Genomic DNA, 25,623 nt, shown 5'->3' with positions numbered 1-25,623 from the left:
ACTCAGCAGAAAAGTAACATCTTGTTCACACACAAGATTATAATTAATAATGTCTGCCTCTTTACCAACAGAATGTGCGAAGGGATATTTTGATCCGGTAACTGAATGTACGAAATCTTGTAACTGTCGAGAAACATCAGAAGAATGTGATAAGGAGATTGGAAAATGTGTGTCTGGTTGTCCGGATGGGTTTTATGAAGAAGATGGATGCCAAAGAGGTAATACATATAAATGTTGCACTATTCTCTGGGTGGGAGTAGTGGTATTGTTGCCATGAATCCGCAAATACAGATATGATATACTATTTATTTTCTCCTGCACAACTCTAATATGCCACCATTTTTTGTTGTACATATAGAAACCCTGTTACATATAAGCCAACTAACAAGTGGTATCGAGTGTTCATATACGGTACCTTATTGCCAAGAAGCTGAAACCGACCAGAGGTGATTTCATTTCGACATGACTGAATAATTACCACAGATATTCCATTGGCCATTATAAATGATATATATTAATATTGTGATGATTTTTTTTTAGCCTGTCCAAGTGGTAAATTTGGTATTAACTGTAGTGAAACGTGTGGTAATTGTCAGTACCAGTTACCATGTAATAAATCGAGTGGATATTGTCCATCAGAAGTATGTGCAGCACATTGGAAGCCACCTATGTGTGATGGTACGTATATTTTTTTCCAGAATATAAATGATTGAATGAAGTAGGATTTAACGTCCTACTTTTCTGCACCAACCGGAAAAATAAAAACAGACATACGCCATACAGTGTGCTATTGGGGAATATTGCCCGGACAACAATTGTAGGATAATGTGTACACAGGACTTCGATTTTTCATCCCATCCGAAGGACGAGAGTTTGTTCCATTTACAAGGTGGAACCACGCTGGAAAAGTCATTTAATAATATATAGTTTAATAAACTAATCCACCATGTTTCAATAATTAATAGAGTCAGAATATTATTTACTTAATCTTGTATTTTAGAATGTGCTGATAATTTTTGGGATTCCGATTGTAAGAAACAGTGTGGCCATTGTTTAAATGGTGCTGTTTGTGATAAGGAAGACGGTACTTGTCCTAATGGCTGTGATGCTAATTGGCAAGGTGCTAGATGTGATGGTAAGTATAAAGTTGCAGAAATATGTATGTGTGGATTTAAAAACGTAAAGTACAAAACAAATTATTAGCTATGCGAACTTCCCAATACATTAGAGGTGATATGAGGTGTAGCAGAGAGAGTGACAATGTATAAACAATCTTGTCGATCATAAATGTGATTTAGGTTAAAATTGGACATTGCACAACTAAAATTGATACACGTATTAAATATACATTATGCAAGAGCTAAATCTGCCTATTACAGGTCTCTATTTTGGCTTCCAATGTTCTATAAACATTTGTTTACATAACAAGCCTGTAATCAGCTCTCTGGACTATATCCGATGACCAAGATTCAAATGGATTAGAACACCCACGGAATTTAAAAATTTAACGATAAAAGACTCGATTGTCATGTTCGTTGCTACGATAATGTACAATCTTCGCTAGATTTTGTCAAGCCTTTAAACACTCAGAATAACGTAATTTGAATGAATTTTTTTCAATATATCTATATTTAAACTAATTATAGCAAGAATGGACAGATCTTTATCTAAATATTACATAATGCATCTTTAATGAAATAATGTAGCTCTCTTCATTTTGTTCTGCGGCTTCCCGCGGATGGTCTGCGACAAATAAGCATACATCATTACCTACACGACAACTGCTGCCAAGTTGTTTTGTGTTATTTAAATCAACACTAATGTATTTCAGAATGTTTGGAAGGAAAATGGGGATTGGATTGTGCCAGTGATTGTGGTAGCTGTGTTAAGGGTACATGTAGCCAGTTAGATGGTACTTGTCAGTGTCTGCCCCATTGGACGGCGCCATTTTGTCTGGACTGTATTGACGGGTTTTATGATGATAACTGTTCGTCTGTCTGTGGAAAATGTAAAGATGGCGCTGCATGTAATACTACGACTGGTATTTGTCAAGATGGATGTAGAGTTAACTGGTTACCAGAGTTGTGTCAAGGTAAGTTGCAATCTGATTAAAACACAGATCCCATTTCGTTTCGTTTTTTATAGTTCAAAATTTCGTTTTACTTGTTTTTACTACACTAGGATCTGGAAGAGTTTTTATATAACCGACGTTCTTGTTGATGTGAGGGATTAGCCAATGAAACGGTCTGTTGCTGCGAGATCTTGGCGTGCGATTCACGGAACTGTGGGTATCCTACTAGAAACACCAATCACCAATCAAATTCTTAAACCTAGCCCTAATGCTTACCCTAACGTTATTTACATCTCAGCGACCATGACGAAAATTAAGCTGGCCTTAACAAATAGATTTATTCCTACAACTAGTCAGATCTTCATGTAGTAGAGGTCATCGAAAGTATAAAAAAAGCGAAATACATCTTAAATCAGTTGTATTGACTGTTATATATACTTTAAACGCATATAACCGTAGAATGTATTTATCATTTTAGAATGTGTTGATGGTTTGTTTGGTGAGTCTTGTTCTACGCAGTGTAAATGTCGAACAAATAGTGAAATCTGTAATAAAAATACAGGCTATTGTACCAGTGGCTGTGCTGATGGACAAAAACCTCCCAACTGTATCGAAGGTAAGAAGTGTCTTTACTGCATCATCCCACGTGATGTCAAACAATAAATATTATATTTCACCAAATTATAGAAACTCAAAGTAAGGAAAGGTCGTTAAACTACTAAAAAAAAAAAATTAAGATTATAGTCAAAGCCCGTCAAATCGTATATGTATAGTCAAAACACGTCAAATTGAATATGCATAGGCAATTCACGTCAAATTGAATAATCATAGTCAAGAGATAGTCAAAGCACAAAATTAAATCAAATATGTATAGTCAAATCACGTCAGATCAAAATATGTATAGTCAAATCACGTCAAATCGAATATGCATAGTCAAATCACGTCAAACTGAATCGGACATGTATAGTCAAATCGCGTCAAATTGAATATGTATAGTTAAATCAAAGCAATTATGTTACTTAATGTCTGTATGGTCTCTTGTTTATAACTGACATTTTTATTTATTATGTTTTTATTGTCCGTTTTTTGTAGAATGTGATAATGGTAAATTTGGTACTAATTGTAGTTCACATTGTGGACATTGTAAAGGTGGACAACCGTGTGATAAAGTAACAGGTGTTTGTGTCAATGGATGCGAACCTAATTTTAATGGTAAAACGTGTGTCGGTAAGTAAAATATGACAATAATAAAGCTATAGGATATTCTATCTATTAACACAACGTGGGCATATTGTCTTCTTCTTGTGGTGACTTTACGTCCGCTTCCACCGAGGGTAGTTTCGCAGACAAATGTTTGTTAAGAAACTTGTCTGGCGATCCAGTCATGGATGAGAGGCTTGTCCGGCATAGACGTGTATTGTCGTCACCTACAACCTTGGTCCGTCGAGTTCTGCACAGATATTTCAAGTTTACGGAGATTGTTCTTTGGGACATTAGGAAGAACCTTATCGAAATTCAGAATTTCATGTGCCCTTTAAATTTATGTGATAGAAAACAGAGGCAGAGAGAGACAGAGAAATGGGGTTTAACGTCCACTCGACACAAACTTAGTCATTTCGGGACTAAGACATGGTTCAGTCTTATTTCAACAGTTCGCTTGCGCGTAGTAGTCTTTATCAGTGGGAGGAAACCGGAGGACCCGGAGAAAACCCACGAGGTTAGAAAACGTACAACCAGGGAATCGAAACCACGCCTGGTGACTCAATGACAGACCTTATGATACAGCGTGCACGTGCTAACCATTCGGCCACCCCACCCCACCCCCGATAGAAAACAGGGATATTATAATGTAAGGATGGTATATAATAATAATAATCTGTTTCATCTTGTAGAATGTAAGGATGGTATGTATGGTAGAGTTTGTAATAATAAATGTGGTAAATGTAAGGATAATGCTATATGTGATAAGAAAACTGGTAACTGTCCTAAAGGATGTGTAATTGGTATGAAAGAGGGACTATGTTCTGAAGGTAAACAACTTATTGCGTCAGCTTTTTTTTTACTAAAGAAGATGCACGTAATTTATTCTCAATTGTAGAAATAAAAAGTCTTCCTTAAGTCATCAATCAATATTTCCATGTGTATTTGAAATAAAATTCAAACAGCAATCGTACCGAAAAGTGTAATAGTGGTCATTTCACTATAATAGTGGGTATTTTAATGTAATAGTGGGTGTTGGACTGTAATAGTGGGCATTTCACTGCAATAGGGATTTCACTGTAATAGTGAGTATTTCACTGTAACAGGGGGTATTTTACTGCAATAGAGTAATAGTGAGCATTTCACTGTAATAGTGTTGGGTTTTTTTACTGTAATAGAGCCTTTTTTACTGTAAGCGTGGAGATTGCACTGTAATTGAGGCCTTTTCACTGTAATAGTGGCTAGTGGATATTTCACTGTCATAGCGGGTATTCGCATTTGTACGTACTCTATATTTGTATACCGTCCAAGCCGAGTTCTCTAATATTTCCTAAAAAAATACCATTTAATCTTGAAATAAATTGTTGGTATGACGTTAAGCACCGGTATATTTTACAATAATTACAGCTTGTGATGATGGTACACATGGAGAAGGATGTAAGTTAACCTGTGGTAACTGTGCTGGTAATGATGCTTGTGATAAATCTACTGGAGCATGTCCTCAAGCTTGTCAAGATGGTTGGGAGACTATGTATTGTAATAAACGTAAGTATTTCGTGTGTAATAAATACATATAAAGTAAAACCTAGAAACCATTTTTTTTCTGAGGTGGGGAGATGGGGGTTCTTGCATTTGACGATTACCAATAAATTGTAAAAAATACGTGGCAACGAATTTTCCTTTTTTCCTTGCAGAACAACCCAAATCGTCCATGATGTTTGTTGCTGTTGGTATTGCTGCTGCTATATTATTATTATTTATAATATTAATCATCGTCTTCCTAGTTCGAAGGTAAGTTGTATGATACGAAATATTAAATCCACGACATATTTTGTGGTTCTTTTTTAATATAAATGATTCCCCGGTTGTACGTGACAAGGAGTAGGGTCGCCTGTCCAACCTCCGGTTTCCTTCCACTGCTAAAGACCCCTACGCGCAAGCGAATTATTGGAATAAAATTAAACCGTGTGTTAGTCCCGAAATGACCTAGTTTGTGTCGATTAGACGTTAAACTCCATTTCTCTCCCCCTCTCTTGTCTTTTTTGGTCTCGTAAGTAGTTCAATGATTTTGTTGGGTAAGTACATAACAGGATAACTATAAGATTTCTATCATTCAGATTCAAAGTACGATATTATTTGTTCGGCATTCACATTTGTCAATTATTGAAGATTTTTAAATTTGTTTCAGGCGTTCAGCAGAAAAAGAAAGTCGATTACGTCTACGAGATGACTTTCATAATAACACGATCGGTCGGGAAATTACAGGATTAGAAAACCGAGCTGCAGGTAAATATTAAAACTGTATTTTTTGAACGTGTACATTACGCAATTTAACTTTTGAAAATAAAACCAACCCATTACAAAATATTTATTGAAGAAGACGCCGATGTTCTCCGCTGATGCAAATCCATGAATGTTGCTGTTCCGTTCAAAATTTGAGACCAAAAGAAAATATATTTGATATTTGTGTTTGATAATACTGATGATGCTATATAATATGTTATGTTTTAGTCGTTCATTGTAACGGGTGATAGAATGTGTTGTGTACTTATTGAGAACTGTATTAGTGGGGCATATAACTGTAACAGTCTTCCCCTGGAACAAACACTAAAATTTGCATGGTTGTCCGTTTAGATCATTTAGTAAGAAAATCTCGTTAGCCATTTGAATTTTCAAAATGGTCGTCATTTCCAAGATGGTTGCCATTTTCGGTTTTTATTTCACATAATTTTCCCAAACCTACCGATTGAGATGGTTTTGATATGTATCCCTATAATTTGAACCACTTGAAAGTCGAATATTAGATATAACGGTTGCTGCTGGCGATGATATGTTATGAATTACCTTTTAGTTTGAACTTAGTTGTATATCTAGTTGGTGATGATTATTTATTATGTTTTCAGTATTTAATGTTAGCCCAGTATAAGATCTAGTTGTTAATACTGATGATTATGTATTATGTTTTCAGTATTTAATGTGAACCCAGTATTGGATTTAAAGGATGAGTTTGATGATACAGATGATGATAATAACTATGAGGAAGAAAGGGGAACCGTTGATATGGATAATGTTTATGTAAACAATGTAAACAAGGCAATTGATGTTAGTGATCTTAGATATACAATAGAGAGGAAAACAACAAAAGATGAATTTTCAAGCGAATTTCAGGTAAATGAACAGTTTAATATCCAAATAAAAACAAATAAAAGAATGAACTTCATTTTGCCATTCGTATATGTGTTGCTTTAAAGTTTTCCTTGTAACTCAATGAATCCTTTGATAATCTAATATTACAACATTCGAGTTATGCAACTTGTATTCTTGTAGTAGGATTTGTTCAGATAATGAACGCGTATATATTCGAGACTGTCATTGGGAGCTGTAAAGTGAACATATATAATCTTTTCTTTAATTAGATGTTATATAATTTTTTCTTTAATTAGATGTTGCCAAAGGGTTTAACTAAAAAACATGATGTGGGTACCAGGCCTGCTAATAAAAAGAAGAATCGGTTCCTGGCAATTTATCCATGTAGGTATAAAATACAGGTATTATATATATAATTTCAGTAGCAGTATCATGTTAATAGTAATTATCTGAGAGAAACAATCAGCCATCACTTTTCGGTGAAGCGATTAGTCAAGTACATGTACTGAACATCTAGTAAGAGTTTAGTATGAAATTAATAATATTTTACTCGAGACCGTTAGAACTGTTCCTGGTTGTGAGGAATGCCTCCAGGGTTAAAGTTTAAGGTTCATATTGTTTGTTTTTTTTATTTTAGATGATGATACACGAGTAAAATTACCTACTCTAACAGGTGATGAAACATCAACATATATCAACGCTAATTACATACAGGTAACAACATACTATCAGTCATCTTTTAATCGGTTCATCTACAGGAATCTTAGAATATTATTTGTAACGAACCATCAAAACACTTCATTGGTAGTCTACTTGTTGCATGACCAGTTCCAAATACCATTCCAATCTGTCTGTTTCTTCTTTTCAAAGACAAGTCCAAGAAAAGTACGCTCTTGGCGCGTAAAGGCATCATGATTGTACTCTTGGCTTTGATTAAAAAGTCAATCAAGTTTCTGAATAATCAAAGCATTTAGAGAAAATCATGAAATTTTCTGTTCACCTGGTCTTGATTGGAAGGCTGATCTGTAGTAAATCAACCACATTCTGCGTAGTGGCGTAAACAGCCAAAATATAACATGGAACGAAATATTGGTATAATTTCAATTAGACGGATCCATTATTTTTATTTTTAGGGTTACAAACAGCAAAGAAAATATATAGCAACACAAGGTAAGAAACACTATTATAAGGCACTTATAGACTTTAGATATTAATTTATTAAAACAGAAATCGGTGTCGATTGTATATTAATCTTTCAAAAATATACGAGATCTTTACATTTTCAGGATGTCTGCCACATACTATTAATGATTTTTGGAGGATGATGTGGGATGTGAAAGCCCGACGAATCGTTATGTTGACGAGTTTAGCTGAAGGTGGAAAGGTAATATGATTATAAAACAAATTGTCGGATACTTAGCCGGGGGGTTGGATGGCTGAATGGTTAGCGTGCGCGCGCTGTATCATAAAGTCTGTCATTGAGTCGACTGGCGTGGTTTCGAATCCCAGGTTGTACGTGACAAGGAGTAGGGTCGCCTGTCCAACCTCGTGGGTTTTCTCCGGGTCCTCCGGTTTCCTCCCACTTCTAAAGACCCCTACGCGCAAGCGAATTATTGAAATAAAATTAAACCATATGTTAGTCCCGAAATGACCTAGTTTGTGTCGAGTGGACGTTAAACACCATTTCTCTCTCTCTCTCTCTGGACACTTAGCCAATCTTTATGAGACGTAAATGTCAATATTTGTGTAAAAACTATACCAAAGGATTGGGTGGAACATTTATTATATACACCCATCTTGTTTTATTCATTAACGTAGCAAGGGTAAAGCGTGGGTCTTCAGATTGTAACTGGTCAACTTTGGGAAAAATCCCGTAAAATAATTTATGTACTATTTTAAACATAAAATTACAAGAAATGATAGCAATGAAACAAAGAATGTAATTATATCGAAGACATTGGGTGATCTGACTTGTGTTTTCTTGTATTTTTAGATTAAATGTAGTCATTATTGGCCAGATTTAGATAAAAAGGTTTTATTTAACACCTACCAGATCCACAATAAACAAGAGATCAGACGATCAGACTATACAATTAGAATATTTGAAATGACAGAAAGACAGGTAAGTTGATATTGATTTAGGGAAATGAAATGAAATGGGGTTTAACATGTTAATTTTCTACATTGACTGGGCTAATGAGGACGGCATAATATGCGCCATGTAGTGCACTATGGGAGAAATTAATGTTGCCTGGGCAGCCGCGCTATGAGAGAATTGTTGCCTGGGCAGCCCCGCTATTTTGAATTCTAACTGTCATGGGTTCCTTTAGTTTAGATGTGGCCTCGGTTTTTGGGTCGATCCGAACGACAAGGCGCTCTTCTTAGAATACTATGAAGTAATGTATCATAGTATATTATAATCTGTATAATGATAAATTTTGTTCTATTTTTATTGTAGAGTGGAGACCAGAGAGAAATATTACAATTTCATTTTACCTCGTGGCCAGATCATGGTGTCCCATCGGTTCCTGCTTTACTCTATTTTTATAGATTAGTCAAATTGGCCGCCACTGAAGACGAGGGACCACTTGTGACGCATTGTAGGTAAGTGTTGGATGAAATGAATGAGATTTATGAAAGATGTCGGCATGTATATAAATTCAATATGATTCTTGTTTTTTGTTATTTTAGACTATTACTAATATAATTTTCTTTACATCATGCTACATGATTTAAACAATATATTCTTCAATAACTTTTACAGAATCTATGATAAATATAGGATGCTATAACAAGCTTTATCAGCTTATATAAAACCGCCCCTCATACAACATAAACTCAAAAGGCACATCGTAATTTTAATATTTAAGAATTTTTTGTATCTGTTCTATTCATTTTATTGTTTGTTTTATTTTAGTGCTGGTGTGGGAAGAACTGGGACGTTTTTAGGTTTGGATGCTATGTTAGAGCAAGCCAGTGTTGAAAATAAAATAAATGTATTTAAATATGTAACTGCCATGAGAGAAGACCGAGTTAACATGGTACAAACTAAGGTAGAATATATAATTTTAATATGTTTAAATAGTTTTGCTAGGTTTTAGTTACCATTTGTATTATTATACATTATATTTATACCACATATTTGACTAACTTATACTCAATAATATGAGTACTCTTTATTTAAACCACATATTTGACTTATTTTGCTCCATATGTACACTCTGAGAGAGAGAGAAATGGGGTTTAACGTCCACTCGACACAAACTAGGTCATTTCAATAATTCGCTTGCACATAGGGGTCTTTAGCAGTGGGCGGAAACCGGAGGACCCAGAGAAAACCCACGAGGTTATACACTTTAATTTTATACCACATATTTGACTTCTATACTCTATATGTATCTTCTATATTTAACAAATGTTTTCTCTATATATATATTCAAAATAAGTATGTATACTCTCTATTTTATACTTCATATTTGACTTATTTACACGTCATTTATTATGTGATAATTATATTTCAGTGTCAATATATATTTTTACATCATGTTTTGTACGAAGCTTTGATCAGTAAAAACACCTTCTATACCACTACAAGATTTGAAGAAGTTTTCAGTAAAGGCGTGGCACTGGGGTCAGATCTAGAAAAACAACTCAAGAAAGAACATCAGGTTGGTAACTTTAGCAAAGTCCACACTCAGACCACTCGATTAAAGCACAAATCCTAGTCCAGATTTTCTATAGTAGTTCTTTACCAACTTAGGTTTGGTTGCAGTTGAGCTCAAGGGAATATGTAGCCGTAATCAGAATCATCTACAACGATTTCGGGGTTGAACATCTAACGTAAAATAGGAAATATTGATGTACCTTAAGGAGTTGTCCTAGGACCTTATGATACGCCACATACTGGCAGATTTTTGTACTACTTTCGTGATACCAGATATCCTAATTCCTTACATTTATGTATACATATTATATACGCTATCATCTTTCAATATCCCAAACAGAACTAAGCACTATGGCAACCACTCTTTCCGTATATAACCAACTATATCACTTCAAATAGCCTCCCTTAAAATTTTCTTGTAGACGATGGGCCGGAAAATAATGAGACATTAGTTTATATTCTGTTTTTTATTGCAGAATTTATTGGCTTTGCGTCAGCATTTATCTCCCGAAGAAACAAAAGCAGCCTTGGCACCAGAGAATATTATCAAAAATAGATGGGCAGATAGATACCTACCAGGTAATTTTAATATATATTTTTAATGAAATAAATTGACATTTGAAGAGGTGTTCTCACTTTTTATAAATAATCTTAGACCAAACGTATTATGTTATTCAAAGCATTGACCCACTTTGAGTAAGTTATTTTGAACGACCCTATGTTAAACTCCTTGCAAAAACAGTACCAACCCCATTCGTAAATTGAGGATACAACACCTTAGTATCAGCAATGGATCTCCCAGATTTTGCCTCTTTAAGCTGCAGTTGCCTCTATCATATAGAATGTTCGTTAAATGTAATTGAATTAATGATTCAAAAGCAGAATCAAACTTTAACTTTTTTAACTCTGTAAATTAGAAGTTTTCTACAAATAGTAACCAGGGTCTTGCAAAAATCAACCATTACTACTTATATCCAATAAGCCACGGCATTTTATTTTACAGCTGACGAATATAGAGTATTTTTAACAACACCAGTGAAAGGAACCACAAGTTACATTAATGCTGTATCTTTACCGGTATGTACATTAACCTCCTGTCTAATATCTTCATAGTAGACTATTTCTAGTACAGGATTGATTTGATTAAGATTTTTGTCCGGTAGAGACAGATAAATTGTTGGGCTCAAACTAACCAAAATATATTGTTAACAAACCGTTGAATTGTTATATCTTTTCTGTTGTTTTGCTGATACGTTTCAATGTTTTTAAATGTATTCTGATAATCTCCATTGCTGACAATTTTCTTGTTTCATATGTTTGGATATACTCGGTAGACTTGTTCCTTAAATCAAACTGTCAATTTCGTTTCGTTTTATTTTTGATTATGTACAATTTTGTGTAAAAAATCTGAAAATAAAGGAAACGAAACTGTAATCCAAATTTGATTACACAGGGCTTAAATCGTATAATATGTGTATGTTATTTTTGTATATACCAGTCTATCGCAGAAGCGGGTGGTTATATAACAACACAGATGCCATTAGAGGAGACAGTTGTAGATTTCTGGAGAATGATTTATGGTATGGATGTACAGTCTATTGTTTCTGCTGATCCCTCGGTTGCTCAAAACGGATTACCGGTATGTATATTTACACAGGCTAGACAAATACATTCTGATTAAAACACAGATCCTACATGTATGTGTGAAATAGCTTTATTTAACTTCCGGTTCCACCGAATGATATCGCCATCAAGCCCTTCTACATATTTCGTTTCATTTCTTTTATAATTCGAAGTTTACTAGTTTTCAGAAATTGAGTTTATGCATTGTCGCTTTAAATCGTATAATATTTGATATGCCAATGAATTTGACATTGTCATAACAATTGAACTTTACAGTTATGCTTACCTTCGAAGCAAAGATGTCCGCGTGTTGTCCCATCACCCCTAAGTATTCCAATTCCTATAGGTTCACTCAAACAATAGCTATTGTCTGGACTGCTTCCATTGCATCCTCTGCATTGACAGAATTTATGACAAATTTCCGAACTTGTTAACAGTGAATTAAAACTGATTTTATCAACTTTGCATGCAGGATTTTGGTGTCTACTGGCCCGAAGAGAATGAAGAATTATTGGTTTCGCCATTTAAAATACGATGTACATCTATTAGTATCTGTGCTGAAGATGTTCTCGAATATAATTTGTGTTTTAAATTACAAACCAAGGTGAGTACATAAACATCTTGTTGTAGGTCACATTTCAAATCTAAGACTTATCCAAAACTAGTGTTGCAAACCCAATCGTTGTCTTTCGGGGTTGTTCTGTAAGCATTGTGTTACTGGGGTACCCTCTTACTGTAGACGTCCACTGACCTAGTGCCCGAAGTATTAGTATCCAGCTTCCAATATTCGCTGTACCAGTACAGTACTGTCAGCTACATTTCTGATTCATTAAGACTCGTGTCTAGATCTTCGTTTGATCACAGACAACATACTTTCCATTTCCTTCTTTACTTCTGAAAACCAATTCCAAATTACCTTCCTTCAAAAGTTATCTATGATTCTTTTGCAGAGTGATCTATCAGAAGAAAAGTTTGTAAAATTATTTGTATTGAACTGTTGGCCTAAAGATACACTGGTACCCAGAGCTGTATCGCCTATATTATCTGTGTTGGAGACAGTCAATCAAAGACAAACCAACTTTCATAATCCTATTGTCTTCCAGTGCTTGTAAGTAATTATACATTATTTTCTTATTTTCTAAATATACTAAAGCTGTGTGAGACAACTATTGATTTAATATTTGTGGTCGCTGATGATATATTAATTTGATAATCATTTCGATGTAAACCGTTGTTGCGACTTGCTAGTTTTCTGTGATCTGCCATAAAAGGGAGTAACCGAAAAAGCACGGGGAAGTTTTCATTAGCTAAATTGAATTGGGAAAACCCATGATCTGGGTATTAAACAATCCTTTATGTAGATTGAAGCTGGTTTATACAATAACTTTACACAATTATTATAACTAATAATGTGGTATCAAACTAATTGTACATTTATGTGAATTTCTATATACAAGGAATGGTATATCTAGAAGTGGTATGTTATCAGCAGCATCTTTAATAATCTCCAGATTAAAGATGGATAAAGAAATTGACATTTTTTCTACGATACGACAAATACAAATTATGATGCCAGAAGCTATTTCAACTTATGTAAGTAATCTCGTCTCAGTTTTTACGCTGTAAACATTAAGGGCCATTGAACCATTAGTTGAGTAGTTATTGCCCTTGTCAGCTTATCCTCGTGAAAAGAAAAGAAATCTGTAGCCAGTTGTTCATCTGTTAATTAATTTTATGCTCTTCGAAATAGTCTTTTTGCAACGAACAATTCCCCATAGCCGAGTTATTGCCCTTGTTCAGCTATACATATTTTTGACACTGTCACTTCCGCCGTTTATAGTCCTGTCCGATATCTATAGAACAGAGTTCACTATACTGAGTTGATTTTTTTTTAACATTTGACCCTTTTATTGTAAGGAAAAAACCCAATCTAAATTCATAATTTTCTGATCTGCACAGGTTTCACCCCTTTAAGTTTTTATATTTAAACGTGGGTGAGCAGGAAATATTTAGGAAAGTAGGCTGCATTGCCGTGTATTCCCTATCGAATGACTTTATTAGTTTGAAGTTTGCGATTTTCAATGTGATTTATATGAAAACATACGTATATTGACGTTGTTTTTCTTTGTTTTTCAGGAACAGTACAAGTTTTGTTATACAATTGCAACCAGATGTTTAGACAGTATGAAGGTTTACAGTAATCTTTGATTTGATTTTATATAAAAAATAATTATTCACCAGCATAATATGTGATATTTTGTCTTTCCAATTTAAAGATGCACTCCCACGAATTTATTTATCCGATGGTTATTTCTAATAAAAGTATGGCTTCGTTTAATAAAGTAGAAACACTCAATCTTACTAGAAAATTACTGGATTCACTGAAAAGCACCGTGGGACTAAAATGTAAGGTGTGACTAACTGGCAGTCAGTCTGCTCGAGCGGCATAAGGGCTGCTTTGTATATGTTGATCTAATGGCTAGCGATTGTGAGAACAGTGAGATACTTAAACGTCCAGTTGACTCTGCGATTAACAATGAGAAAGAAAGTTGGCAGATTATAATCCAAGAATTTACTTCGACTACGAGATTTATGGTGAAGGAACAAGAAAAATACCATAAAGTCACGTGGCAAACAAGGCTGCTTAAAATATATTGTTGCGGCATATTGTAGTTTTGTTGCGATTAAAATGTTCTGAGAGTGATCTGTAGCACACTTTTGATGTATAAATTAGATTGAATTTTCTTTTAGCCTTAATAGATTATCAAATCACACAGTTTGTTTGCGGGTAGGCATCTTTAATAAAACATTTTTTGAACTAAAATTGTTAGAAAAAGAATAATTCCGAAGAAAAAAGAATGGAAACAAATATATTTGAAAAAATGGAAAAGATTTTCTTGTCTTGCTATATAAGTTTAAAATAAAATAGCATTCAAAAGTTTTTGAAATGATTTGAAAATATTTTTAAGACTCTCTTAAAATAAAATAGCATTCAGAAGTTTTTGAAATGATTTGAAAATATTTTTAAGACGCGATAAAACTCTCATAGAATTGGAATCTTGAAAGACAACTAATAAGAAGTAAAATTACTGATCGGTGTTTATATGGTCTATCAGTTCTCTTATATTCTTTAACTTTACCTATTAAATGAATAGACTATTTAAATCAATTTGGGATTTTTAAAGGCAAGTATGGAGTTACATATTAGTAGGTCTGTCGAAACAGATCAACGTCAATAAAACAAACTTGATATCAGACCAGTGGCGGATTACCCGAATTTGTAAGCAACTGCAATCATTATATAAACTTGAGTAGAAAATAAATTTAATTAAAATATATTTAAGTAAATTTATTTATAGTATATTTTGATTTGATAATTGTATTTGTGCTTGTACGATATTATATCATTTGAAATGAATTAAATCAGCTCGGCAGGGTTGGGCATTGTTGAACATTGAAGGTGGACTGAAGTTTATTATTTGACATAAATTACTAACCATTAAGCATTCACTGATTTGAGATAGTGCTGTTCTATTATATAACGTCTATATTCAAATCAATAAATAATCAATAATATTTTCTATATGATTGAAATTCAATATAGTCTCAACTGACTTTTGGGAGAGGGTCGGTGGGCATGCAGTTGCCCCATGCGTCTTAATCCGGCACTATACAGACTATAACTCAGTTACAAATACTTCTATTTGTTTATAGGTTTATTTTATATACAAATAATTCTTCCATTCTTAATTTACATTAAATTATTGTTTCAAAACGAATTATTAAAGGAAAAATGCCCCTACATTTCTTTCATCCTGATATTTTTCTTATTATTTATCATATTTGTATTTAATGAAAATGTATAATATATTCTATATTTGTATATTATATTTGTAGATATTGGCCTATATTATTTAAAGAGTCTTGCTTGTATTATAGTGTAAATTATTACCCGCGAATGTAAATAAACCTATTCATTATAATATAATTTGTCTTGAATTTTGTGTTTTTTTTGCTCCAGAAAGGAAATGTTGTTGTAAAGCTTATGGGTATATGTACTCGGTGCCACTAATATATGTTTCAGAACACTCTCTCCCATCTCTTCTTAGTTGTATTCATAAGTAGCAAAAAGTTTTATTGATATTTTTAAAAGAGGATCAATTTACCTTAACGGTGTTCCTTGACGATCCTCGTCCTTCAAAAAAGTGGGAGCATCAAATGACACTATCTCATTAGAGGGATCCAAAATTGGTGTTTATTTGCATTCTAAATCTGCAAGTTATCGTACATATTTAATAAACCTGGAAATTTTCAACACATCTTAATTCCTGATGATCAGTTTAATAAAGAGTCTAGCTTAAAGATAATGAGCGACATGGTGTTACATGATCTGATCTGTAAGAGCCCTGCTGGTTGGTAGAATTACCGATATATCCAGAAGAAAGATCCAGCTGATTGGCTAAACCTGATTACAGTAAGAGTATCTAAATGATGTGTTAAAATGAACCCCTACTCTGTTTTAACAAAGCGATAAGAGGATTATAGATCTTGAATTAACTTCTGATGTCTAAATCAATACTTTATCTGAATATAGAATGTCATAATATCATGAATTTCTGGAACGACACCTAACAAAATGCAACTCTTTAAAGCTACAATTTCATATTTTTAAAATTTATTAAAATAAAGCCTTAAAATAGATGGTATCCATAAACCGTCCTACCTTGTTAAAGAATAATCCTATTAATCCTATAATTCACTATTGCCAGCTGAGAAATTGGCAAAAACATCATTTTCAACTTCAAATTCCAACGTTTGAAGGTAGCTAATGCATGGAGACAATAGGAAAACATGGGAGGTAATTGTGTTATTATTTCCTGTGTCGATGATTTTTAAGGGTGGGAAATAGTGCCCATGGTCGTATAATAGTGAGTTGATAACCTATTGAGCAAAAGACATAGAAATAATTATGTTTTGACTTTCTTACAAAATATGAAATTCTCGCTTTAAGTATATCATTTTCAAGCATATGGAATTGTGCGTGGTTAAATAGTTCCAAATAACAACTTTCAATTATTCGAAACGTCATAATAACCTTTTCTGGTTTGGAACTATAAGATATCAATCCAGATCAGTGACGTATAGTGAACTGCGGACTCCTGGAATTGGCATATGTAGCTTTCCCCTCTTCTTCTTAGTTATTTAACGTCTATTTCCATAAAAGTAATATCCCATTAAGATCGAAAGTTTGAATGATTTCTTTTAAATCATTTTAATAGAGAACCTAAACACAGTTGTCAAATTTGGATTATTTTATTTTTTTTATAGATTAAACAATTGTCATGAAAAGTAACCAAAATTGCTCGGATCAAAATGGCCAAACCAAGGCATCAATGGGGTATGAACTTATAGGCTTTTGTTTACCTTCATTAAAATGAACCAGATTTATATAACTTTCTCTCCGGTAATTTAAATTTTACGATTTTGGGATCATCTATGATAATTCATTATAATCATAGTTGTGAATGTTGCATGAGTCTTGCTAGCATTATAGTTGACCTTCAGATGAGATGAAATATTCCATATCAAGTTAGGTTATACTATTTATTATTCACATACCAAACGGTTTAATCAATAAACTAAATGATCTTTCTGAACACTAAAATTATTACGCTACAGTAGTTTGGTTATGACAAATCTCCTAAATACTGCTAAACAATCACGACATTACAACTGTATGATTATTATAGTATACATATATAACGTATTAATAATTACAAATATCATAGTCTGTAATAACACTTGATTAATCTCTGTTAACAATACATGTTTATCTTGATTAAAGATAATCTATAATCTTTTGTATACTTTTATTTAGGATAATATAAAATAGACAATCACAGATAAATCTAATTTTTATTATAGATAATAAGGACACGTCATTTACTTACAATTCTTGAATGCATGATTAGGAATGTTGAATCACGGGGATAAAATTTAGAAATATGTTATAATTCAGAGGACGAACCTCTGGAGCCCAACTTGGGACATGTTTAGTGGACCCTATACATTTGTCTGTCAAGTCTGTTTCAGTGAAATGAAGACTGCAGTAGATTATCTAAACCCAAGCCCTTTTGGACGCCGGACTCAATTCGGGGCAATTGGTCCATTTTGCTTACAGTGGACCCTGCTTCAAGGAGGAGCAGACATTTCAAAAGACTGTCTTTTAATGGAGCTAAACCTCTACCTCAATATTTTCCATAATATTCCAAATTAAAAACACAAATTAGGATTAAATATTGGTCCATTTAATCCATATGGATGTTGTTATGTTGGGATGCAATGTAGAATCCTAATATCCAATATTTAAGACACAATGAACATTTTAAAATCCGTACACGATTCGTGTAGTCTATCGTTTCGGGCGCAAAGGAATGAACAAAGTAAAACATATCCTACATGACAACGCGGGAGTAAATAGTAATGGCTGATTTACAAACGATAAAATAATAATAAAAAGGTGTGAAGAATGGGCAAATAGGTGTAAACGATTGGCGTTCAATTTGGACTGTTCGCGTATTTCACCGAACATAATTGATTAGAAATTACAATAATTTATTTAAAAATTGTATATAAATCACTTTATATGCACTCATATTACATTTATATGGGCTTTTAGAACCATTTATGGTTCCAAAGAATAGAGCCATACGCCCTTTAATAATTCGTTTCGTTTTAAATTCGTTTAATTTTTAATGATTTCTTCTCCCACAGTTCAGAATTTGAATAAAGACCTCGACAAACCACATAAGTGCATTAATGACTTGTCTTTTCCACACACTAGACCTAAATCCACCGACTAAATTGAGGCATTAAGCCATTTCGATCTGCTTTTGGCTGAAGATTTTGCTGAGTGACTTCCTGGTTGTCTTTGAGATTCGTTGGAGTAAGTTTCAAACATTCTAAAATTATTTTTTTACTTGTCATTCAGTTCATAATATCAACCACTGGTTTATGATACCACCATGTCAAATTTACCACTGAAACTGGCCATACCATGACATATTTCCGTTCAGGACATGGAAAGTTGCGACATTTTGTTTTCTTGTTTCCTTTTGTAGAGATTTATGATAATAATCTCACTTAATATATTATGCTCGTATTCATTTTTAATTGATCTGTTACCTCAAAATAAAACTGATAGACTCAACAAACTGTGACCTAGGGAAAAAAACAGTAAACAAAACTAAATGAAAATCACGTTTATGAATTCGATTAAAATAAACCAACACAAGGAATGTCTAAACAGCGTACGTTAATTTTGTTATTTTGTTGTTGTTGATTTGTCTTGGATCGAGGGGTGGGAGTAAATAAATAGGAAAATCGACATTATATGACACACCAATTTCAAAATTTCTGAAAACAAAACTTCAAAAACTACCGTTTCCTACTTGAACTATGTAACTTTCGAAAACATGCTAATGTTTTACAATATATCATTATTATATAATTTCTCTGTTCAAAAGAAAGAAACCCAACGATTACAGAAATTAATTGATCTCGGCTTTAACGATCCGATTTCATCATGTGTGAACATTATCTTTTAAATAAACCATTTTTCGAGGTTAAAAAAAATATCTTGTTGTGTCGATATTCTATACACAGAGACAATTTCTGGATAAAAGGGACTAAGGATCACCAAATTAAGCCGATCACAAGAGGGTCTCGCGCCAGGGAGCATCACTAACACACCTGAGAGTGAAACCGGCTAATTATTGGAGCTGGATCACCCCCGTCGCGCGGGGTCTTGCTTTATTGGCCAACAGAAAGCGCTACCTGGGGAGTAAGATCAAATACTAGGTTTTTACACCTCATAGCTTAAATACAATCAATTCATAGAGATTAGTTAAAGATCTTCTCTTATTTGTAATGAAGAAGAATTAGGAAGGGGTTGTTTCTTTTATTAATATCTGCGACTACAAGATTTGATCAGTCGAAACTTAGGAAGCGTAGGGAACAGTGTCTGTGGTGCCGACTGCTGTCAACAGTTTTAAAACAATATTCTGTTTGTGAAATTAATTGGTGTCAGGGGACTTTGCAACTTATATCAAGTGTTACACTTTTTGTCAAGACAAACTTTCTGGGTCATCGACAGTTCAGACGTTAACTAAAAGTGTTCCAAAGATTCTATGCATGATTGTCTTTTAAATATATATTTACAAACCAGTGTTGAGAACCGCGAATTACAAGAAAACATATAATTTGTTTGAGAAAAATTGTCAGAAAACAACAAAATGGGAATTTCAAACAGTTAAACTGGACAAAAATTGGAAAATACAAAGCTGTTCAATTTTGTACTAAAATTGTTGAAAAACAATTGTAATTTAATAAGAAAATGACGGAATCAAATTTAGTTATATCACGCCTGCCATCTACGTCTGATCTGGAAGCATCGAGACATTCTGATTCAGAAGAAGAAGAATTAATTGTTGATGATATCGACGAGGAGGAGGAGGAAGTCGACGGCGAGGATTACGAATCAAAATCAGAAGGTAACATTTTAAATCGAATAAAAGCACTAACTGATTAAATACGCAAAAGACCTGGGCTAATTGAACGTACATGAAAAGTTTTAAATTCATCCAAATATTGGAATTCTTTGATAGTTTTAAAATTACACTGAAGCTTTTAATAAAGAATCTAAACTAAACAATTTTAATCATTTTTAAAGTTGTTCATAATTATGATAAATAATGTAAATTAATTTCTAATAAACTTATAATAAACAATATATAAATAATGAATTATATATATTAAACAGAAGCAAAAACAATCATGTTTAAAGTTTTTCATAATAAGAATCCGATATAAGAGTAGGCCGTAGTGCCGCTGTCCGGGCAAAATTTCCCCCATGGCACACTGTATGGCGTATGCCCGTCTTCATTAGCCCAGGACGTTAAACCCCATTTCATTTCATTTCTTTTTTTCTTTTCGATTTCTCAAGATTAAAAATATTTAATTCCATTTTGTTGGTTTTGTTTGTTTATTGGGGATTATATTGATTTATCTTGGGTAATGGATGTGTGGTTATCCTATAAAGGATGAAAAGTACAATCGATAAATATTTTTGCAATTTATACATACCTCAAATTATTAATAAACATAACGGTTGTTCTTTTAGGAGCGCTGGGGAGGGTGGGGTTTAAGGATAAAATATTAAAAAATATAACTGATAAACACATAATTTGGAATTAAACATTATGCATTGTTTGTAAATATTTAAATATATTTTATTTCAGATAGTATCGGTGATTTAAGTACAAGTTTTGACAGAAATAGTAAAAAACAGAGAAGAAATCGAACGACATTTTCTGCGGATCAATTAAGAGAATTGGAGACAGTATTTCAACATACGCATTATCCAGATTGTACATTACGAGAACATATTGCAGATAAAGTTGATTTAACAGAAGCCCGAGTTCAGGTATTTTCAATTACACATTCCCTTTTTAATAATTGATAAAGAACTTAATTATTTACTAACAAATATTTAATTTTGTGACATCCATGCGTTTCCTAAAAGAACCAACGCTTTCCCCCAAAATAAAATCCATGTTAAAGAATAGTATATAAAAAAAATAATTAGTAAAATATAGTAAGTGTATATGTTTTGGAGGCATATGGTTTCTAATTCTTTCAGAAACCAATTTCCATTAGCCCAATCGGCGCAAAACAGTAGGACCTTAACCCCATTTCTTATTTCATTTTTCCAGAAATCGATATCCGTTTATGTCAACGTTTCCAAATGATTTAATACCATTACACCAATTTAGAAGATTCAGTGTAAATAAATCAATTTTAAGAAAAGAAAACATGAATTCATGATTTTTTTTTTATAAATATAGAAAAGTTCAAAAAATATCTAGAAATGTTTAAAAAATTATCCGGAAATATTTAGAAATGTTTTAGATATTTCACGAAAATTCCAATAAATATCACGAGTACTTTTTTAAAAAATCAAGAATTTTAAAGTTTAAGAATATTACTCGAATTTTGAGAAAATATAAGGAATATGAAACGGATTTGATTTGGTTCAAATGTAAATTCTTTGTATATCGAATATTCAAAATACCCCTACAAAATTCTCTTATTTGACGAGGTTTAACCCATCTGAATGAATCAACATATATTTTAATAACAGTTTTCTGTAAAATAACGCGCTTTGAATACTCCAGAAGATAAACTCAACAAAATTATAACAAATGTGTGCTCCAAATTAATTCATATCTAAATTGTTTTAGATGTATTGATAGAGCATCTCGTATGGGTCCTACTAATCACCGACAAGAGCGTTTCTTTTTTAATATCGCTCCAAGTAATACAAAAAGTGACCGACAAGGAAATATACTTTATATATGTGCATATCATATCCAAAATTTAAATGATTTTAATCATTGACGAACGAAACCCTCTTGTCGGTTCTTGGCGGTGATGAAAGTTTTCGCATCGAGACACCATTATTATCAGTATTTCAATTGCGTTTTGAAGATATACATATTTTATGGAACGCATTGTAAGTTGTTGCCAATTTTAAACTAGAACCAAATTGTTATCAGGAAAATATTGTTAGATCTCATGACCTTGAGAAATTTCAGGATCTACAGAACAATGACACTCTTGACAAATAATGTATATCCCCCTACTCTCGTTTAAAATGTTAACTTTTTAAAGAAATGAAATGAAATGGGGTTTAACGTCCTACTGTTCTGCTGACTTTTTAAAGAGAACAAGGTTATCTCGATTAAATACCGGCACATGTACGCTTTAAGAACATTTCTAATTTCATTGTAACGGAAATAAGGTGGAAACCGTATTATGTTTTGGTAGAATAATATTATTATTGTCTTCATAATAAATCGCATGCATTAAGGTCTCATAATAACTTTGGTAACGCCAACAAAGTCAAAATGTTACTCATCAACAAAGCTGATATTAAAAATGTTATTTTATCATTTGGATTTAAAACTGATCTGATAATTTTCGGGTCCCCCCAAAAAATCGATCTTCACCCACTGTGATAAACCAAAACCTGTCTATTGGGAGAGACCTGGGAGAGACCAATAGAAAAGACACTACCAGATATTAGGATATACCATAAACTACAAAATGTCTTATTATTAAATACGAATAACAAATATTAGGTAGATATGACTAGCCGTAGAAATATAGTTAATTGCTCATGGGAACATTCTATCTTAATTATAACGTGAATACCATATAAATCTAAAACATTATTATGATTTCTGTGGGTCTAATTCGTTATTATAACGGATTCCGTGGTTTCCTTATAACCAGAAGGGAACCATGGTGACTCAGCAACGAGGAGGTCCCGGGTTTGATCCCATGTCGGCTGAGAAAGTTCCTCGGGGTTTTTCTGCCCCCCCCCCCCCTTGTCAGAAGTTGTGCAGGACGGAGAGTCTTACAATGGAAAACGTCTTGTCGTTCTGACAGGAAGATAAATTAAGGTTAGATAATTAATAATCACCATTGGCAGTACGTTAAAGATCCACTGGTAGTACGAAATCCAATAAAGTAAAGCCCGTAAAGTTTAGTGTGCCATTCATTAGCCCAGTGGCGTAAAAAAAAACTGAAGAAATCAGAAATACTACAATATTGATTTTTTAATTTCAAATTTTCTATCTTTCTACTCCATCTTTTTGTAAAAGAAGAGGTCTCCCTGGATCACATATTTTAAAAATAAATGCAATATATCGTACAGAGTGACTTTATGGTCGCCGACCTTGACTCAGTAAAGAATGACATACATGATGACGGGCAACCCTACTTACAAATATACATCATTTATCGATGATGGTATTGATGACTCATTTTTAAACAATTCGAAAAATATCAACAAACAGTCTAAGATGTGCGGCGTAAAAAAGGCGGGTCGGATGTTTTGTAGATTCCTCGAATAGTTTTCTGCCCAATAAGTATACGGTGATAAATAAATTAATTGATTATAATGAGTAGGTAGACTATGAAGTAGATGATGGGTGGTAAAACTTGTTAATATACAGTCAATGTCGTAACTAGCTCATCATTAACATCAATCCCTTCAATTCATCCATCAAACAAGGTTATTTGTGAAGCTTTCTAAAACACGTTAGACTTCATTGAAGGATTAATACTCGAGTGTTCGTCTAATCCCTAATAATTAGAGAGAGAATGAGAGAGATACTTTAACCCGACAATGAACCGGGGTTTGATCTCCGCGTAGGGGTTCCGCGCTTTATAAAGGCGATCTCTTGTCAGGGGTCGCGCCAGATTAAACGCTAGGGCAATAATTACACTGAGTAATCTCTTCAAAACGAAGAAAACTTTCTAACAATTTCAACGACGCTTGAAGAGCAAATCCGCTTATTGGGGACTTTGGTTGTTGAGGGTGGATTTTCTGTGTAACACCCATTGCTAAGACCATTGATACCTCTCTTTATTATATGGCTAATAAAATAAAGAGATCGCTGTACAACAAAATGCTACATTGTCCAAATCTTGTTCTCTCTTTGTTAGTCTATTGTCTACCTCGTTCACTTGTTTGTATTTCAAAGCAATTCCGAATTTCGATAATATTGTTTGTGACCAGCCCTGAACCCATGCCTTAATGAATACGGTAATACCCTTATCTTTGGGCGGTTTTGGTCATATGGAAGTTAGAGACCAATCTCATTGAGAAGTTTGGCGGATAAAATCAAATTCTGATCCGTCGATCTCTTGAACAGGTGCGAAATTTAATTGCTGTTTAAATACAGAGAAAATCTTTAATTACTGTAGCCAATAAATCTGAACTCAGGTGGAAGAGAGTAGCAACAATTATTGTAAAAACATATGTCACGTGTACCGGTCATTCTGACATTTGAAATCTGCCATTTTGAAATGACACTCTCTTTGACAAGCCTCTTCAACTGGTTACCTAGACATGGTAATTTGAAATCGAAATGCGATTAAATAAACATGGAATTTAATTTAGTTTATGTAGTGTATGCATTGTTAAATATTCATTGGGGGGGGTGCTTTTTAACATCTATCTATATGACAACCTCTTTGACAATTCATCAATTTGACCATATTTTTTTTATCGTTGTCAACAGACATTAGCCAAAGCCCAAAGTATTAATAATACGAAAATAAAAGGCTTCGTCTTATTTTCTCGCTTAACATGAGCAGATTGAGCCATTCATATTGTGAGATGAAATTAAATTCGTGTTCGCTTCCAGATTTACCAACATGATATGATTTTTCATTTCAAATTCATTCTTAAACTCTTAACTGATTTAATTTCCAATTACAGGTCTGGTTTCAAAACAGAAGAGCCAAATGGAGAAAACAAGAAAAGCACACAGCTCGTGCTTTTGATGTAATCCGACATCGTTTCGAATATCCTGCAATGGTTCCACCCATGTATGGCATATTTCCACCACCGATGACATCACTACGATCGCCATTATTTCCATTTATACCCAGATACCCATTGCCTTTAACACCCATGTTTCCATTCCCACCTTTTCCCAGTGATTCCAGTCAACCTGCATTTAAAGGTAACTATGTTATATTTAGGATTCGAAAAATATCACTGTCCGATAAAAATCCACAAGGGACAAGTATAGTCGTTCAAGAGTGACGAAAAAGGTCCCGTGTACAAATTGGCGTGCACGTAAAAGAACCCTTGACAGCTGGAATTCGATATAAGAGTAGGCAGTAGCGCCGCTGTCCGAGCAAAATTTCCCTCGCAGCATTTTTAACTGCAATTATTGGAAAAGAATAATCTCAACAAGGGTGTGTCTACAATTGATATTAACCAAAGTTTTTGCAAGGTAGTCAAGAGTTATTTAGAGGACACAATCACACTTAAAATATT

General features: G+C 33.5%; 2 protein-coding genes across 2 annotated transcripts; both read left to right on the top strand.

Moving 5' to 3' along the window:
• Window positions 1-15,595, top strand: LOC126827992 (receptor-type tyrosine-protein phosphatase alpha). Its single transcript, XM_050557574.2, has 26 exons — window positions 1-218; window positions 541-678; window positions 1,001-1,135; window positions 1,832-2,092; window positions 2,550-2,687; window positions 3,164-3,298; window positions 3,964-4,101; window positions 4,679-4,816; window positions 4,966-5,062; window positions 5,460-5,557; window positions 6,240-6,439; window positions 6,715-6,802; window positions 7,056-7,132; window positions 7,552-7,588; window positions 7,705-7,802; window positions 8,412-8,540; window positions 8,877-9,022; window positions 9,336-9,471; window positions 9,940-10,086; window positions 10,559-10,661; window positions 11,086-11,159; window positions 11,581-11,721; window positions 12,178-12,309; window positions 12,656-12,813; window positions 13,163-13,298; window positions 13,842-15,595. Exons 1-26 carry the CDS (start codon window positions 50-52, stop codon window positions 13,911-13,913), a joined length of 3,321 nt encoding a protein of 1,106 aa, XP_050413531.1. The 5' UTR covers window positions 1-49; the 3' UTR covers window positions 13,914-15,595.
• A 4,505-nt stretch (window positions 15,596-20,100) lies between these two features.
• LOC126828040 (paired mesoderm homeobox protein 1-like) lies at window positions 20,101-22,015 on the top strand. The gene is made up of 3 exons (XM_050557622.1): window positions 20,101-20,257; window positions 21,005-21,189; window positions 22,007-22,015. The coding sequence occupies exons 1-3, from the start codon at window positions 20,101-20,103 to the stop codon at window positions 22,013-22,015; spliced, it is 351 nt and encodes a 116-aa protein (XP_050413579.1).
• The last annotated feature ends 3,608 nt before the right edge of the window (window positions 22,016-25,623 follow it).

This window comes from Patella vulgata, chromosome 7 (assembly GCF_932274485.2).
Source record: "Patella vulgata chromosome 7, xgPatVulg1.2, whole genome shotgun sequence".
NCBI lineage: Eukaryota > Metazoa > Mollusca > Gastropoda > Patellidae > Patella > Patella vulgata.
This window is presented reverse-complemented; position numbering and strand designations above follow the sequence as displayed.

What these genes read in the sequence shown, in the direction of transcription:
- LOC126828040 (XM_050557622.1), top strand. Translation starts at nt 20,101, where the DNA reads ATGACGGAATCAAATTTAGTTATATCACGCCTGCCATCTACGTCTGAT. An exon ending in TTACGAATCAAAATCAGAAG is followed by an intron (nt 20,258 to 21,004) that starts GTAACATTTTAA and finishes ATTTTATTTCAG; the next exon opens with ATAGTATCGGTGATTTAAGT.
- LOC126827992 (XM_050557574.2), top strand. Translation starts at nt 50, where the DNA reads ATGTCTGCCTCTTTACCAACAGAATGTGCGAAGGGATATTTTGATCCG. An exon ending in ATTAGAAAACCGAGCTGCAG is followed by an intron (nt 5,558 to 6,239) that starts GTAAATATTAAA and finishes TTATGTTTTCAG; the next exon opens with TATTTAATGTGAACCCAGTA. An exon ending in AATTTTCAAGCGAATTTCAG is followed by an intron (nt 6,440 to 6,714) that starts GTAAATGAACAG and finishes TTCTTTAATTAG; the next exon opens with ATGTTGCCAAAGGGTTTAAC.